This window comes from Astyanax mexicanus, chromosome 21, assembly GCF_023375975.1.
Source record: "Astyanax mexicanus isolate ESR-SI-001 chromosome 21, AstMex3_surface, whole genome shotgun sequence".
NCBI classification, from domain to species: Eukaryota; Metazoa; Chordata; class Actinopteri; order Characiformes; family Acestrorhamphidae; genus Astyanax; species Astyanax mexicanus.
Window position 1 is genome coordinate 2,781,279 of NC_064428.1, and position 19,767 is coordinate 2,801,045.

General features: G+C 38.6%; 2 protein-coding genes across 2 annotated transcripts in view; one reads left to right on the plus strand and one right to left on the minus strand.

Moving 5' to 3' along the window:
- The window catches only part of LOC103043485 (FERM domain-containing protein 7), a 30,387-nt gene extending 20,445 nt beyond the window's left edge, over window positions 1-9,942 (minus strand). Inside the window, exon 1 of the mRNA XM_022674744.2 lies at window positions 9,603-9,942. Coding sequence (XP_022530465.2) covers window positions 9,603-9,722 — 120 coding nt within the window. The 5' untranslated portion in view covers window positions 9,723-9,942. The remainder of the gene's footprint in view (window positions 1-9,602) is intronic.
- The window catches only part of LOC125785743 (uncharacterized), a 399,129-nt gene that overhangs the window by 205,961 nt on the left and 173,401 nt on the right, over window positions 1-19,767 (plus strand). The window lies entirely within an intron of this gene.

Genomic DNA, 19,767 nt, shown 5'->3' on the forward strand with positions numbered 1-19,767 from the left:
TGTTCACTCTGCTGACCCACGACTGCACACCAGAACACACCTCCAACCTCTTCGTCAAGTTTGCGGATGACACGACGGTGGTGGGTCTCATCAGCAACAACGATGAGTCACACTACAGGAGCGAGGTGAGCCGCCTGGCCTCCTGGTGCAAACACAACAATCTCTCTCTGAACACAGAGAAGACCAAGGAGATTGTTGTGGACTTCAGGAGAACTCACACACTGCACACTCCTCTGTCCATCAACGGAACTGCTGTGGAGAGGGTGAGCAGCACCAAGTTCCTGGGTGTGCACGTCACAGAGGACCTCTCCTGGAGCACCAACTCAGCATCACTGGCCAGGAAGGCAAACCAGCGTCTCTACTTTCTCCGCAAGCTGAGAAGAGCTGGAGCCCCCACCCCCATCATGACCACTTTCTACAGAGGGGCCATCGAGAGCATCCTGACCAGCTGTTTCACCGTGTGGTACGGGGCCTGCACAGCATCCTGCCGCAGGACCCTCCAGCGCATCGTGAGAGCAGCTGAGAAGATCGTTGGCACCTCTCTCCCCTCCCTTCAGGACCTGTACAGCTCCCGCCTCACGCGGAAAGCCCTCCGTCTGGCAGGAGATCCCTCCCACCCACTACACAGCTTCTTCAGCCTGCTGCCATCAGGGAGAAGACTGCGGAGTCTCGGGTCTAGGACCAGCAGACTGCGAGACAGCCCCATCCATCAGGCTGTGAGGATGCTGAACTCTCTTCCTGCTCTACCCCCCATCCCAATCCTGCCCACAGCACACACACTCTCATCATCCTGACCCCACATCCTCCCACCAACACAGTACTGAAACTCTGCACTAGAACACACACAGTACTGTAACTTTTGTAAAAGGACCTGCACTACACACCCAATACCTGCACTACTGTTACGCTGCACACTTTAATTCCCCAAGAACTGGGAACTTTAAGAACTTTACCAGCCTTAAGCTAGATACAACATTGCACTACTGTTATACGGGTTCTATTTATATTGTCACTTGATCTTAATCACCATTAATATTGCACTATTATCTTCTGTCTCACAAATGTCTATTGTGTTTTTGTTGTATTGTACATATAGTGTCTCCCACTCATTTAGATTTAGATTTTATATTTATTTCTTTTTATTTCTATTTATATATCTATTTCACCCCCACCACTACTGCACCTTGTTCTGTCTCATGTATGTCTGTGTCCCTGCTGCTGTATTGTACACATAGTGTCTCCCCTTTTTCTTTATTTTTCTTTATTATCCATTATCTGTACTTGCTGTAAAATTGGGAAGGAGAGTAACGTAATTTCAATTCTATGTATGTCCTGTACATATGCAGCATTGACAATAAAACTACTTGACTTGACTTGACTTGCAATGAATGCAATCAATGAATTCCTGCAGATGATGCTCACGGTTTAAGCAAAGCTGCAAATTCTATAGAGTACCATTCAAGAGTTCAGACACGTCTCATTCAATGATTTTCTTTATTTTTTTTATTAAGTTTATTTTCTACATTGGAGATTAATATTAAACACATGAAAACAATTAAGTGACAAATATGGAATTATTTAGTATATATATATATATATATATATATATATATATATATATATATATATATTCATATATTCAGTTACCTAAATAAATAGGTAAAATAGATTATGGCATTAATATAGTATTTTTTGTTAATTTTTTTAGTCATCTGCATCTTTATGAGTATTTTATCATAAGTACATCCTTTTGTTATTAAAATTTCCAAATATGTATAATGATATTGATTAGTAATTGGTGTAATAGTAAATAAATACTGCATATTGTCAGTGTTGAATCGAGGTGTGTAGTTTCGGGGGAGGAGTCAACAAAGACGTTCTTTAAACTAGAGGTTATTTTCTTTATTTTTTTATTAAGTTTATTTTCTACAGTTAGGCTGTTTTATTAGTTAGGCTGTTTTATTTAGATCTGCCAGAGTCATTAGATAATCACACTCTGATAATGTTTTATATTCTCTGTTTTACATAAATCCAGTTAAATCTAATTCCATCTCTCTGCTCCTCCGAGTTACTGACTGCCCACCTGTCTGACCCCCGATACCGATGTTGGACCCTCAGGCTCTCGCGTCTCCTGTCCGGCCAGACTGATGGAAGTTTCTGAAGTCAGCTCTTCTCCACCACCACCACAGATCAGCTGCTCATCGTCCATCTTATTCTCCACTACAGATTACATCCAAGCCATTAGTGGTGCTGCTATACTCCTGAATACATAAAACCTATATGGATGTATAAAAGACTTTTTAAATTAATTTAAAAGCTGTTTGATCAGTGGTAGGATGGTCCCCCTCAAATGTGAGTCTTGCAAGGTTTCTTCCTCCTCCTGCAGCTCTGAGGGAGTTTTTCACTGGGGGTTCTGTATTCTGTATTTTCTATGTTTAATGTTTTGCCTGATTCTTTGTCCTGTAATCATGTTTCTGTAAAGCTGCTTTGTGCCAACACCAGTTGTAAAAAGCACTATACAAATAAATTTGATTTGATGATTTGATTTGAGGTTAGATCGGGCCCAAAAATTCCAACCCAACCCAGCCCGAGCCGTGCACGTTCTGCCCGAGCCCGAGCCGACCCGAACCATAAACTGTCATCTTGAGCCCGAGCCCGATCCGCCCCGCCCCATAAACTGGCTGTTTTCAGGCTGACTGAATGAACGAAATATGATCAGAATTATGTTAAATGACACTGTAACATAGAAGCAAACTATTATTTAATCAAAATGATTTTTAAGAACAGCTAAACACAGTTCTGCAAGTCAAACGCGGAGTTCACGTGCGAGAGAGAGAGACACAGAGAGAGAGAGAGAGAGAGACACATGAGAGAGAGAGAGATTTGCGTGTTCTGATTGAGCTACTCACAGGTAAAGGTTCTCTTTTATCTCCTCGTGCTCATATTCTAGTCCCACACATAATTCTGCAGCTCCCTCGTATTTTGCGGCTAGCGCGAGCGCTTACAACTAACACCGCGGACCGCGAGGTGCTGCCGCTGCTGTGCCAAATTCGCTGCTGAATCCGACTCACCCTTCGCGGACAGAATCGGCACAACACCCCCCGCTGTACAACTGCGCGAGTGAAAACAGCGCTTATAAATAAATTAGTTTAGTTTCACTTTCAGTTTTCCTTATTTTATTAAAAAATAAATATATAATTAAAAAACAGACGCCTACATCTAAGACTATTTTCTGGAGCCCGACCCGACTCGGCCCGAGGAATGTGGTGGGAAATCTCGGGCCTCGGGTCAGGTCGGGTTCGGGCAGAGAATCTAAGCTCTACTTTAAACTTGTTCGTTAATTTTCGCTTTGTGAAGTTCTTTGGGAAACACTCGCAGAACTGGCTCGTTCTTTACTCACGTCATTCGTTAGTTCGTTCCTTATTCGCTAAGATTGATCGTTTTTGGGAAACCCACCCCAGATCTGTGTGGAGGCTGAAAACCTTATTACCACTGGGATTTCCAATAGTGTTTTTATATATGAGTGTGTTTTTAAATGTATGCTTGGGTTAAGAATGTAAATTAAATGAGTACATATGATGCTTGTGTTCAAGAAACCAGAAAATATATAAAGGTGTCTAAATAGTTTGTACAGATACGTTTTTGTAGAATTAAAGATTAAAATATTTAATAACATTTGAGAGTGAAAAATGAAATCAGCAGCACAGAAAAGAACAAAGCAGACATGCATAAAGTACTAGAGACCCAAACTTGAGTAAAAGTACAAGTGCTCTATCAAAACTGTTTCTTAAGCAACACACTTAGAAGTAGTACTAAACTATTAAATAACAAATGTTTGTACTTCATTTTGTTCCTGCTTACAGTACAGAGCATCTACCGCTTCGGCTTTAGTGATGAGTTTGTCTTAAAAGTCTTGGTCTTGATTCAGACTCGACTACTGAAAGTCTTGGTCTTTACTGAAACTCGACTACTAAAAGTCTTGGTCTTGATACAGACTTGACTACTAAAAGTCTTGGTCTTGATTCAGACTCGAATTCTGAAAGAATTGGTCCTTACTGAAACTCGACTACTGAAAGTCTTGGACTTTACTGAAACTCGCTACTAAAAGTCTTGGTCTTGATTCAGACTCGACTACTGAAAGTCTTGGTTTTTACTGAAACTCTACTACTGAAAGTCTTGGTCTTTACTGAAACTCTACTACTGAAAGTCTTGGTCTTTACTGAAACTCGACTACTGAAAGTCTTGGACTTTACTGAAACTCGCTACTGAAAGTCTTGGTCTTGATTCAGACTCGACTACTGAAAGTCTTGGACTTTACTGAAACTCGCTACTAAAAGTCTTGGTCTTGATTCAGACTCGACTACTGAAAGTCTTGGACTTTACTGAAACTCGCTACTAAAAGTCTTGGTCTTGATTCAGACTCGAATTCTGAAAGTCTTGGTCTTTACTGAAACTCGACTACTAAAAGTCTTGGTCTTGATTCAGACTCGAATTCTGAAAGAATTGGTCCTTACTGAAACTCGCTACTAAAAGTCTTGGTCTTGATTCAGACTCGACTACTGAAAGTCTTGGTTTTTACTGAAACTCTACTACTGAAAGTCTTGGTCTTTACTGAAACTCTACTACTGAAAGTCTTGGTCTTTACTGAAACTCGACTACTGAAAGTCTTGGACTTTACTGAAACTCGCTACTAAAAGTCTTGGTCTTGATTCAGACTCGACTACTGAAAGTCTTGGTTTTTACTGAAACTCTACTACTGAAAGTCTTGGTCTTTACTGAAACTCTACTACTGAAAGTCTTGGTCTTTACTGAAACTCGACTACTGAAAGTCTTGGACTTTACTGAAACTCGCTACTGAAAGTCTTGGTCTTGATTCAGACTCGACTACTGAAAGTCTTGGACTTTACTGAAACTCGCTACTAAAAGTCTTGGTCTTGATTCAGACTCGAATTCTGAAAGTCTTGGTCTTTACTGAAACTCGACTACTAAAAGTCTTGGTCTTGATTCAAATTCGACTACTGAAAGTCTTGGTCTTTACTGAAACTCGACTACTGAAAGTCTTGGTCTTTACTGAAACTCGACTACTGAAAGTCTTGGACTTTACTGAAACTCGCTACTAAAAGTCTTGGTCTTGATTCAGACTCGACTACTGAAAGTCTTGGACTTTACTGAAACTCGCTACTAAAAGTCTTGGTCTTGATTCAGACTCGACTACTGAAAGTCTTGGACTTTACTGAAACTCGCTACTGAAAGTCTTGGTCTTGATTCAGACTCGAATTCTGAAAGTCTTGGTCTTTACTGAAACTCGACTACTAAAAGTCTTGGTCTTGATTCAGACTCGAATTCTGAAAGTCTTGGTCTTTACTGAAACTCGACTACTAAAAGTCTTGGTCTTGATTCAGACTCGAATTCTGAAAGTCTTGGTCTTTACTGAAACTCGACTACTAAAAGTCTTGGTCTTGATTCAAATTCGACTACTGAAAGTCTTGGTCTTTACTGAAACTCGACTACTGAAAGTCTTGGTCTTTACTGAAACTCGCTACTGAAAGTCTTGGTCTTGATTCAGACTCGACTACTGAAAGTCTTGGACTTTACTGAAACTCGCTACTAAAAGTCTTGGTCTTGATTCAGACTCGACTACTGAAAGTCTTGGACTTTACTGAAACTCGCTACTAAAAGTCTTGGTCTTGATTCAGACTCGAATTCTGAAAGTCTTGGTCTTTACTGAAACTCGACTACTAAAAGTCTTGGTCTTGATTCAAATTCGACTACTGAAAGTCTTGGTCTTTACTGAAACTCGACTACTGAAAGTCTTGGACTTTACTGAAACTCGCTACTAAAAGTCTTGGTCTTGATTCAGACTCGACTACTGAAAGTCTTGGACTTTACTGAAACTCGCTACTAAAAGTCTTGGTCTTGATTCAGACTCGACTACTGAAAGTCTTGGACTTTACTGAAACTCGCTACTGAAAGTCTTGGTCTTGATTCAGACTCGAATTCTGAAAGTCTTGGTCTTTACTGAAACTCGACTACTAAAAGTCTTGGTCTTGATTCAGACTCGAATTCTGAAAGTCTTGGTCTTTACTGAAACTCGACTACTAAAAGTCTTGGTCTTGATTCAGACTCGAATTCTGAAAGTCTTGATCTTTACTGAAACTCGACTACTAAAAGTCTTGGTCTTGATTCAAATTCGACTACTGAAAGTCTTGGTCTTTACTGAAACTCGACTACTGAAAGTCTTTTTTTTTTTTACTTTTTCCTCAAAAAAAAAACAGTTTTTTGTTGTTATTCAGTTTCTGCTGTTTGTAAGAAGAATAATAGCAATAAACGATATGTTTGTCATTTTAAGAGTCATTTCATGCCACTGCTATGTAATATATAATGCAATGACACTTCATTACAAATGACAAACGTTTTATAAATCAGTGCACTGGTTCATGTTAATGGATTCTCTTTGCTAAATAAACACAATAGGCAGTACTAAAGTCAGCAGAAAATGATTACGTTCATATATTCTACAAAATGTGATAATGTAATTATGGTGACAGGTCCAGAAGGCGGTCCAGTGATGACGCTTGGTCGGTGAGAAGGGGCGGGTCTACCAAATGAGTTGGCAGGTTTGTCTCAGCAGCTGGTCTGTATTGCACAGACACTGGTTACAAATTTACAACATGGTTTATAATTATGGTTCAGTTGTGTAGAAGGAAAGCCCCCTCCCCCAAAAAGAGAAATGTATGTCATGCACCTTTCAGCTCCTCCTCCTCCCTCTTCATTTACTAATTGCATCTTTAGCCTGAGGCGGCAGAGTGGGGCCGAATCTGAAACAGGGCCAGGCTGAGCGCATGTCCAGCACAGGCCTAGATATTTACCCCTATTCAAACCCATCCCTAACGGCTACTCTCTCTCTCTCTCTCTCTCTTTCACTCCCCTCCTCCTCTTCCTCCTCCCTCCATCCTCTTCTTTCTGCCCTCTCTCTCCCCCTGCGTAGATGCAAAAGATACTCCAAGGCATCTCACAGAACACACACACACAAACGAACACACACACGAACACACACACACACACACACCACCCCCTGTGGATAATGGGAGACGTAATGCTACTACTTTACAAGGAAAACACAGCTGAGTCTAAACTAAGTAAGGCACCACACACACACACACACACACACACACACACACAGATACACAGAGAGACTAAAACACTTTTCTGGTGCTGGACCTGAGGCTAATGCTAACATTAGCTTTATAAGAACTTCCAATAGAAGACATATGGCATAACTTCCAAAAGATAACCATGCAATTAACATACTGAACAATATAATGACATAGCCTAAATAATATTTTTTGACCTCAAAATTGCCCATTATGTTTTTTATTGGCAAGGAGATTCCATTAACATGAATTAGCTAGTATACTGACTGTTCAAAAATAATGGATTTATATGAATGTTCTAAATAATTCAGAACAATTTGTGCAATATAGAGAAATATTATCATTGCACCAGTGGCACAAAATGTTCTTAAATTACAATTATACAGTTTATTGTTTTTAAAGATAGATATGGTAAAGGGCCTATGTAAATCAATACATTAGTAAATAAACATCACTACATTGCAGAGAATGGTCCTGATCAGGGAGAATACATTATGCCTTTATATTAACCTCAAATAGTTATTAAATTACAGGGAATAATCATATTTATTAAAACTGCTAATACAATTATTACTATAATGCTAAAATGAATTAAACTTTGTTGTGCATCACAGTTTTGGAGATTTTGACACTGTTTCAAATTAAGAATGTTTAAGCAGTGCAGTGATGCAGAACGCATGGTATTTATATTAATTTATGATTTTTTATTTTTAAGCATGAGTTAGTAGCAAACTATTCTGCGTTTACTTAAGGCAATATGTTTACATAAGGCAAAACACCTTTTACCTTTTGAGTATTGTATGGTATAATATTACAATATCATTTGACTTCTAGCCTATGTGTTTAGTTGTTTTAACTGATTATACAGTAGGGCAGTTTAACAGAGATTAAATCTAGTACTGAATTACACAGCATTTTGAATAGAGATTTTTTTATTAAAAGGAAAATATAGTCTACTACTCAGCTTAATCTCTGTCCAGATAATTGCAAGTGTCTACCAGGGGAATAAGAAACAAAAATGAAGTAAAACCTGCATTATAAGAAAAAAGTTGTAGTGTAATTTCTGAAGGATACAAAAGGATAAAATGACATACTTTTTTCTGACCCTTGCTGACCCTTGTTTTTTACAGTTTTTATTAGTCATAATTAAATACTCTAGAAGTGTTCGAGATACATTATTTGCCTCATAACATAACAAAAAACTTTTTCTATATGTAGAAAATAATTAATTTGCATTAAAGACCTGTAGAAGAGCTACTGTATTACTCAGTACAAAATAAAGATCAGTAAGAGCCTCTTATAAAATCTCTGCTCAATCACAACAGGTTTAACACCAAAGACATGAAAAACATTCAGTTCTTTTAATAAAAGTACATGTTTTACAAGGGGGGCCTGTAAATGAGATATAACTCATACTGACATGCCCCCCAAAAGCTTAGTCCATCAAGATGGTGATCACATAAACTACCAAAAAACACCCAGCCAACCTCCCCAAAACATTTCTTAGAACTATAAATTTATTTGACAAATGTTAAACTGAAGGTTTTTTTAACTAAATAAAAATCCCCCAAAAAACTCAAAGCATCAGGGAAACAATCTATTGTGACAAAAAATTAAAGGACAAAATATATTGTCCGTCAAAGGTAGGAAACACCTTCTAATTCAAAGATTTTCTTTATTTTTTCTTTGGTTTCTTTACTTTATTTTCTTTCTTTACTGTATTTTCCACATTGTAAGTTAATGTTAAAGACGTCAATTACGAAACACATATGGAATTATAGTAAACAGTGTAAAAAGTGTTTAATAATCGCCATAATAATCCACAATCCCCTGATCTAAACCTGATGAACTGGTGATTTGGGATGAGCTGAAGCTTAAAAAAACAGCAAAAAAAACAGCAATCATAAATTAACTCTTTAAAAAAACTCACACAAAAGAGAAGCTAAACAGTAAGCCGTTAGTATATTTTGACAAATTCTGCATACAATGTCACTAGTTGGTATATCAGTATTGTTAAATTAATTAAAGCTGTGTATAAGGACTGTTATTGTTAAATAAAGGAAAGAAAATATATATTTAAAAACTGTAGCTTTCTGTCAGCAGGGGTGAGAGATAATTGCTGTTGTTTAAATGTATTTTCTCATCTAAAAACAATTATACAGAAGTATTTCACAAAATCACATTACACATAGAAGACAGATAACTATTGTATAATAATTGTACTAAACAAAACTGTTTTGTTTCGTGCATTTTATACTCACAGGCAGAAATGAGGTGTATTATATATTAAGAGCAGATTTAAGATGAGTGCTACTGTTTGCAGTAAAGAACAGAATAAAAGTACTGAATGTAAATAAACACTGATTATTAAGGCACTGTTTGTGTTCAGTGGTTTAGTAAAGTGTGATTATAAAAGTTGAGAGAATGTTAAACAGCTGGATTTTGTACCTCGACCTCGAAGACCCGCTCGCTGTCGTCCAGAAAGATCACCCGGAGCCGCGCGCGCCCCTCGCGCGGGTTCTGCCGCTGAGCGCTGCGCTTCTTCAGCAGCTCGAACCGATCCCCCATCTCTCCTCCACACTGCCTCAATACCCTCACCCTCTCAATGCCTCACTGCCTCAATACCTCACCGTCTTACTGTCTCACTCCCACAGCCGCCGCACATCACCGAGCCCCACACCGAGCTCTGCTCTCAGTGAACCCCTGCCCGACAGGCTCCAGCTCTCCTGCAGGAGGACACCCGCGCGCAGGGAGAGGACAGTGATGCGCCGGGTCTGACAGATACAGCCCAGAAGAAGATCTGTCAGTCTGCCCGCTCCCTCTGCTCCCGGGGTCTGTGCTCAGGGTCCAGGAGTGCCCGGGGGGGAGGGCACCAGTGGTCGCATCATTCTGGTTCATCCACCCCCGCGGAACATCAGGGCGTAGTTTGATAAAACTAAACTAAAACTAAAGTTCAGCCTTACATTAAACTGCACTCTTATACTAGTGCATCTAAAATGTTTTAATATTATTGAAAAGTTACTTTATTTCAGTAATTAAGTTCAAAATGTAAAACTTATATATCCAAACACCCTTAAGACTGAGTGACACGGGGCACAATTTGCTCAGATAAATCGCTTTTTCCACCGTTATCCAGCTCAAAGTTGCTCCACACCTCCTTGCTGGAATCTGGAGAGCCATATTTAAAACGAGGCATTAATAACTTAAAAAGTGCAGAAGAAGCTTATTAAAAACACTGTTTACATCCTATAATGCTAGCTTTAGCTCCAAGCTCATATATATATATATATATACTCTACATAGTAGCAGACTATTTCTGGATCTCTGAACGCTGTGCCATTTTAAATCTTAAAAATAATTGTACTATAACCTATTACAGTAATGTTGCTGTTATTTCACAGTGCATCTACTGGAATTTATTTTAAAAGTAAGTTACTGTTATTTAACAGAGCTTCTACTTTTTGGAAAACTTGTGACCTAAAAAGCAAGCTGCACAAAACAACGTATAGAATCTAATTAATAAATTTGAGTTTTTAAGTTTTCCTGCTATGAACAACTAAATGTTCAATAGATTAGAACTTAAAGATTTTCCATTGTATCACCTAGTGGGCAAGACTGCACACTGATGGCAAGTAGAAGTGGAGGGTTAGACTATGAATGATATCAAGAACTTTGACTGTTTTGTGTAAAATGTGAAATTTTGAAAGCTCTAGCCATGTACATGTAAAATTAAAATACCTTTAATATATGAATGTGGAACTGTTTTAGAACAAAAAGAACTCAATATGCTAAAAGTAAGACAAGACAGCTCGTTGCTCTAAAAGAGTCCATCACTGAAGCAGCTGCTCTCCCAGCATCCATTGCTATTTACATAGTGAGTACACTATGTAAAAATGGCTAAACTGAGCCCATTAGATATTTTCCCTCGCCAGTGTCATGTGACCCGTTAGTGTTACAAGGTCTCAGATATGAATGGGGAGCAGAGCTGATAAATTTGGTGTTTTGGGTTTAATTTTCTCATACAGGCCACTGTATATTCAACATGGCATCTCATGGCAAGATGTGAGAAACTGCTAGAATTGCTAGATGTAGAATTATCTTTCTAACACCCTAAAACTGAGATACAGCACTATGGTCATACAGACTAACAGTTACAGCTCAAAAGAAGTTCTACCACAGACAGACTGTGATTTTGCCACTCTGCTGACCAGAGACACTGGCTGTGGCACGGTGTCTTATGACGTTCCTTCTCCTGAGCTTGTTTAGGCTGGCTCATGGTTTAGGAACTCATGTTCCACTGCAGCTACATCTCTAGCTCTCAGTACTGTGCTGCATAGGACAGTGGAACACAGCAGCAGTAACAAGATAGCACAACATAACTGATCATATTCATACTGCAGTTGTTTCAGTATATTATAGAAGCTCTGCTTAAACTGGACTCTTACCAGCATCCTGAAAGCTAAAAAAAAGTCACTCAAATCTCATCCATGTTTATGCAGTTGTTTGTACTTTTCCTAATTTGTACCCTCTTCCTCACCCTTTTACTTTTTCTCATCATTTTCCTCTCTGTTTTTAATGATGTGTAAAGATTATTTTTCACTTGGTACAGCTGGGTTTGGGTGACCGGTAGATGAGTGTGGTGTTTGTAGGGCAGTGATTCCAAGAACAATCACACAGTGTTGAGTTTGAATTGCTAGAAAGGCTATTTGAGTTAGTCATTTTAAAAAAGTTCCAGTTTTTGGGTCTTAGCAATCACAAAAAACTTACCCAAGCTTACAAAGACTGATGTTAGCATGCTCACACAAGTTGTATGAACTCAAATAATTTAGACTGTTTTATGTAAAATTGCAGAATGTTCAAACATTACTGAAGTATTTTGAGTTAGGGGAACATTTATGGCCACATTCAAACTGAGATCTTTAAGTTGAATTAATATATAATAATGGAGTCTGTTGTCATTGCTTCTTTCTATTGGTCCCTGGTACAATCTATTTGGGGATACTTAGCATGCCCCCCTGTGTCTGACATTCACCATCAGTGTGTAGACATTACCCCAGGCTACCTTTGGTAAACTTATAAATCATATAATATGATTAATAATTACTGTATGCTGTGTGCTATTCTGTTCACTTCATAGCATTTTTTCTTCATTTAATTAATAACAGTTTGAAATCTTTATTTTAAATCTATTTTTTTTACTGTACAGTAGATCCTAAAAAGTATTAAAAAAAATTACTGTCCAAAGCATTTGACATAACAAAAACATCTATTCTGCCCCTGCTCGTGTTGGTGTCTGTGTGGCTACAAGTTCGGCAGATAAAAGGGATGCTGAAGTAAAGCAGACAAAATATACCTGTATATTGTGTTATGAGTGTATTTACGTGACGTACATTAAAATGAAGAGAAACCGAATTGTTCCATGGTAAACTTAAATCAGGGTGTAAAAACAAGCATAATCTGCTTTTGTTAGAGGAGTTGTTTGTACTGTTAATTGCATTGATTTGAATGTAAGTTTCTGCCAAGTATGATCAAAAACTTCAAATACTTCATCAAAACTTAAAGCTGTTTAATGGCTTTTAAAATCATCTGGTTAAGGTGCAACTCTCAAGGAATAACAAGGAATATTTAACAAAAGGCATGCTGCATGTATATTGTTAATCCAGTTTTAATTTCTGAGAAACAATGCAATTCACTTTTAAAAACAGTAATGCAAAATCTATGAAGTGGAACCTTTAAAGTAAAAAGAAAACATTTTTACCTTTAAATGGAAAGAGCTTAAAATGTAAAAATAGTTATGTACCTTTTCGGCATTATGAAATTGTATTTCATAAATTAATACTATTTTTATTCATGTCTTTTATTTACAACGCCACCTTGTGTATTTACATCTCGACCTTACATCATACAGAGACCACTTAATAATTAGATTTTACCGTATTGAAAATCTCTGGAATATAATCAAGAGGAAGATGGATGATCACAAACCATCAAACCACCAAACTGAACTGCTTGAATTTTTGCACCAGGAGTAAAGCAGCATAAATTTATTCAAAAGCAGTGTGTAAGACTGGTGGAGGAGAACATGATGCCAAGATGCATGAAAAAAAAACTGTGATTAAAAACCAACCAGGGTTATTCCACCAAATATTGATTATTTCTGAACTCTTAAAACTTTATGAATATGAACTTGTTTTCTTTGGATTATTTGAGGTCATTTTACTCAAGCATATACCTATATATAGCAAAATCAGATAAACTGATTCAGAAACTGAAGTGGTCTTTAATTCTTTTTCCAGAGCTATATAATAAGCTATATACAGCATATGTGAATGATCAATAACACAACACCAAATGTGCAGCTTGGCACCACCAGGTGGCGCTGTTTTATAAGGTAGGGAAGCAGAAATTGCATCACAAATATTCATTCTCATGTACAATTCTCCTCAGTCGCTTTTATAGTATTTCTCAGAACAGAATTGAATTTCTCAAAACAATTGTTTTAATCCGCGCATTATAATTCACTTAAATTAATAACAAGCCATTACTTGCTTCAGTCCTGTAGATCATAATGTATTATATTTTATTCTGCTGAACAGATGAAGGACTAGAAAATGACCAACACAAGCTGTGCAGCAACAGATTCAGATCTTCTGTCTCTGATTTTACTTTACCTACAAGGTGGAGCAGCTATTACAATGCCAATTTAAGGCAGAAAATGATAATAATAAAACTTTGAGATTAAAGTAATAATATTACAGTTTTTTCTCAAAAACATTTGTTTAACCTGTACACATCTAGTCATTATCACAGAAGCCATTTCTCATTTATTTTATACAAACAGCAAATGATTCTGTATGATTGTGTATAATCTGCTGTTTCCCAAATTATCAATTGCTTCTGTCAAGCAGATCAAAATGTATTATACACTGCCTGGCCAGAAAAAAAGGCAGCAACGAAGCAACGCAGTTGCTGGGGTTGATGCTGCAGTTGTTCTGCAGGTTTAGGTTCAGTAACAGTATGTGCTGAAAGAATGAGGTCAGCTGACTCTACCTGAATATACTGAATATAGATCAGATTATTCCATCAATGGATTTTATCTTCTCTGATGAACACGAGCATATTCCAAGATAACAATATCAGGATTGATGGAGCTGGAATAGTGAAAGAGTGATTCAGGGAGCATGAGATCATCATTTTCACACATGGATTGAGAGAGTTCACCACAGAGTCCAGATCTTAACCTCATTGAGAATCTTTGGGATGTGCTGGAGAAGACTTTGTGCAGTGGTCAGACTCTACCATCATTTTTTTGGCTAGGCAGTGTTCGTTATTCTGCTGTACTGTTCTACATACCAAAACATCCAGCCATTAGTTCACTGCATTTGTCTCAATTCAAAATAGTTTCAGATTCTGTAATTCAGTTTTTTTAAGATTTATATAAAAGTGTTACCAGATTCCAGTGTTGGGAGTAACGGCGTTAAAATTAACGGCGTTACTAACGCCGTTACTTTTTTTCAGTAACGAGTAATCTAACTAATTACTCTGACTTTAACTATAACACCGTTACCATTTCCCACACCCCGTTACTGCACGTTACTTTAGCCTCTATGAACTTTTTTTTGTTTTAACTTCGCTTTGCCCTGGTTAACCCCTCTTCTTTCCGGTGAACTTGAGCTTCTGGCCGCTGTGCCTGTGGGTTGGCGTGGTGAAGTGAGGCACAATTGTGACGATTTGCGTGCTCTAATCAATTCAGTGATTGCCGTGGACAGCCCAAGTTCCGAATTAAGGACGTTAAGCTCTTTTTAGCTGCTCTGGTTTTTGTGGTGCTGCTGCTTTCTATTTTAGAGCTTAGATTCTCTGCCCGAACCCGACCTGACCTGAGGACCGACCCGAAATCAGGCTCCTATTTTTATTTTATATAAAGCTCTGGTGTGATAATCACAATGTTGCTAAGTAACCAATTATTATTGTTCACTAAAGCGAACGAAATAGCGAAAATTGAAAGTGAAAAAACATTTGTGTTAACTGAATCTAATAAAAACGGAAATTAAAAGGAAAAAACAGAACTAACTTGAACTGTATTTTGTGTTTATAAAACTAGATAGAAAACCCTCATTTTAATGTTTAATATATTTATAAGCGCTGTTGTACAGCGGAGTTGTACAGCGGGTGGTGTTGTGCCGATTCTGTTTGTGAAGCGGAGTCGGATTCAGCAGGGAGTCGGATACGGCACAGCAGCGGCAGCGTGCGGCACCTCGTGGTCCGTGGCGTTAGTTCTTGTGTAAAGCGCTCGCGCTAGCCGCAAAATACGACAGACAACACCGAGAAACTGCAGAATTATGTATGGGATTACAATATGAGCGCCAGGCAGATGAAAGAGAAACAGGAGAACATTTACTAGTGATGGGTCTAATGACCCTGAAACCTCGACACATGCGCCGAGCTGTCAAGGCGAAACCCCGTGTCGGTGCGCGTATCAAGTTAAGGAAAACCACGTGACCGATACACTTCCTGTATCGTTTGGAGGCGATGGGTCTGACGACACTGGAACCTCAGCGCATGCACCGAGCAAACAAGGCGAACCCCTGTGTCAGACCGCGTATCATTTTAAGGAAAACCACGTGACCGATGCATTTCCTCGCGCAGTTGCTTGCAATGACTTTCTTAGTCCAGCAGATGTCGCCATTAAGTGATACAGCAACACAGTTTCAACACAGTGTCGATACAGTTTGGGAAATGTGCCATACACCCAATGAGGTTTCATCTGCCCATCACTAACATTTACCTGTGAGTAGCTCATACCAGAAATCACTCTCACTCTCACTCTCGCTTCTATGTTACAGTGTTAATTAACATAATTCTGATCATATTTCGCTCATTCAATCAGCCGGAAACAGACTGCGGTCAAGCCAGCCCCCACTTCAAAACGCTTGGTCAAACTAGCCCCCACGCTGTTTCTTAAAGCGCGCATACACTGAACATTGCAGCAAGCGTGAGAAGGAACACATTTCAAAATAAAAGTCCCCCCCTTAATATCACGACATTATGCTGTGGAGTGGTATTAAAAGGAATCCACATGATATCACATGTTATGTCTGATATCACATGTCAATTTCATGTAGTCCTGGTAGTACACAAAATAAAAGCCCTGTAAATTATAACAATTATGTTAATTAAATAATAATAATACTAATAATACTACTACTAATAATAAATATGTCACTCACTTAATAGGCTTGTTCGACTTAACCCGGCGCTGCGCAGTCCGATCGCCGCCTGGCTCGGTACGGTGAATGCCGGTTAGTTTTTTTGTCCGACTTGCGTCTGCGCCTTCATCACGTGACGATGACTTCCGGCGTTATAGTCCCGCGAGTGAAATCTGCCTGCAGCCGTCTGACCCAGGCGCTGCAGTTGCTTCCCACCAACTGCGCGAGCCTAGAGCCGCCCTGATGACGACAGAGCTTAATCCCTATTGGTTAGAAGATCCACCGACACCCATCACGTGTGAATCTTTTTATTTTAAAATATATATCTCCTCTAAAACCCCTTAAAAAACACAGTATTTACACTGTCATATCCAGTAGCAAGACAGTTCATTTTCATGCAGTATTCAAAATATTTATTTGTTCATAATCAGCATTTTATATCATAATAAAGCTCAACTGCTATATTTTTTACTGGTTTAATAATAATAATAATAATAATATTCCATTTTATTTGTAATGCACTTTACATTTCAAAGAAATCTCAAAGTGCTAAGTGTTTTATAAAGCGTGCTGAACTGCTCTTATTAATTATCTTTAAAAGCACTACATAACTATTACACTGAGATCTACTTTTCTTTTCTTCAATTTTTTTCTGTTGTCAAATGCGCTAAACAATTAAAGCTGTGTAAATGAGCATGATGTTGTATTTATTTCCAAGAACAAAGAACAAAAAGCTGGTCTGCAATAAAAAACAATGTTCTAAAACGGATGGTGTTATGTGTGATTTATCCTCTGTTTGTGAAGAACAGACTTTGGAATAATCCACAATTTAATCCCATTATTCATTTAGTGCTACACAATACATCTCTTCCATGCCAGTATGGTTTGTGAATACTTGTAACACGTTTTTTAATGTCAATTTAATAACACTCATCTCTGTTTCTCTTACAAACTGCTGTCTTATTTACACCAGAAGTAAGACAATTACCCAAAATGGCACACACAGTGTCACTGCTAAATAAAATATGTAAGACCACCCACTAAAGCTAAAAAGGCCATCAGTGACCAATGAAAACATCTACACTGATTGACAGCAGGATTGATTATCAAATTAAGAACAGGTGTGCACTATTTCTCTTTTACAGCTTTTGGTATATAAGGCCACTCTTTCATGGTATATGCCTGGACAACATCATGATTAATTTAAAGGACAGCCAAGGAACGCTTACCTTATGTGTGACTAAAGCTGTTGCAGAAAGAATGAAGAATGGTGAGTGAACAAGAAAAGCATGCTGTAATTGCAATGGTTTTGAAAACAATTCATTTTTGTTTTTTGGACTTTTTCAGATAAAATGTATTTGGCCAGTATAGTGGGTCAAATAAGAACGTCAGGGAATACAAAAAGCTCTGCAGGTAAACTCTGTATTTTATATAATAGACAACCAAGCTTTGTAATGTTTTTTCTGTGTAGCATTTGTTTAAAGTAGACATGTTGACGTATTTTTAGCCTCTACTGTAGAATCAACCTTCGCCCAAGGATCCATTCCTGCAACCAGGCCCCCTCAGTCCCTAAAACCCACAGCAACCGTTTCCCAGCCCAGCACTTCAGTGGGAGGCCCAGAGCAGTTTATCTCCCCATCTACCCTGTTGACAAGCCAATGGTCACAACAAGGTACAGTATCTGATTATAATGATCTTGTTACGATAACAAAATAATAATGACCATGTTTGTTCCATAGAAATGGCACACAAGACCACACTTCTACTACTGGACCTTACAAGGACTTATCAATCAGTATATTTCCGCAATAAAACTGCATTTTACCAAAAGGTACAACAAGAATTCAGAAACAAAGGTTATACATTGTCTGCGGATAAAATACGAAAAAAGCTGGGAAACCTGCTCACCACATACAAGAGGGCCAAAGACCGGCGGAGGGCAACTGGAGAGGCAAAAGTCACCTGGGAATATTACACAGTAAGTGTAGACTGTTTTCTTACCAATGTTTCACTTATGAAATTCCTGAAGTTGTTAAAACACACATGTATAATAATAATGTATCAAAGCAGGTAACAGCAAGAACCTAAAACTATTTTCTTCTCTTTTTCAGCAAATGGATGACCTGTTTGGGACATCAGGGGTGGGTAGTGCACCACCAGGAACACTTTACTCAACACCGTTATTTCCAGAGAACACTTGTCAGGTGCCCTTATCCACTGAAAAAGAGCAGTCTTGCATATCCCATACAAAGCCAAACAGTCCTGTGAGCGAGGAGCAGCCTGGTCCCTCTCCAAGCACTGAAAACACTACAGCAACCAGGAGACGGTCAACCAGCCAACCTTCTTTTCATGAGACCTATGAGGCCCATGCTGAAAGAAGGACAGCTGTGTTGGAGTCCCTGGTGCGACCAGACCTGGAAAAGTGGAGAAGGCTGAAGGAAAAGAGGAGAAGAGCATTTGAAAAAAAATGTTAATGTGTCTTGGACAAATTAATGAACAACTAAAGGAACTTTCAAGACAACAAGAAACTATTATCAAGCTGTTTGAAAACCATGCTCAAACAAAATAAAGTTTATTGGTGACTAACTGTGCATTAATCTCTCAATCTCATACACACATGTAATACACTGCAATTAAGGGGTTTTCAGTGCTTCACATCACTCTGTTATTATTGCCAAACAATAGTTCATACTGGGAAAAATGGTTGGGGGAAAAAACAAATATAGTGTTGAACACTTAGATATTAGAACAAACAATGTATCTATAATTAACTGCATCTAGACTGTCACGGTGTGGTGGATGTGGGTCATCATCCTCTTCATCCTGCACTTCATCACCTTGGTCTCCAGGGTCTAAGCAAATGTTGTACAGAATGCAACATGCTGACACTGCTGAGCTGATGTTTTTGACATTCCTCATGTACAGACATTGAAGTCTCCTAAATTTTGTTTTCAGAATGCCAAAGGCATGCTCAATGACTACACGGGCACTGTTCAGTTTTCTGTTAAAGTTCCTTTGCCTAGCTGTCAAGTGCCCATTGTCTCTGAAAGGCCTCATCAGTTGAAGCAGTAGAGGATAGGCTGAATCACCAATCATATACATTCCTTGTGGGGCCAGGGACAGGGGATCTTCTTCCAAGAGTCGAGCAACCTCTGTGAGGCGAAAGGCTCTGGCATCATGCCAGCTACCAGGGTGACCTACACAGACATGGGTAAACCGCCTTTGACTGTCACAGAATCCAGTGAGAATGACTGAATAGAATTGTTTGCTGTTATAGTATGCCAGGGGGTTATCACAGTGTGGTTTTTGTATACGAATGTGGCATCCATCTACTGCGCAGACAGTGTTTGGAAATCCAGCTGCTTCAAATCCTAACACAGATTTATGCAGGGTTTGTCCTACTGGCC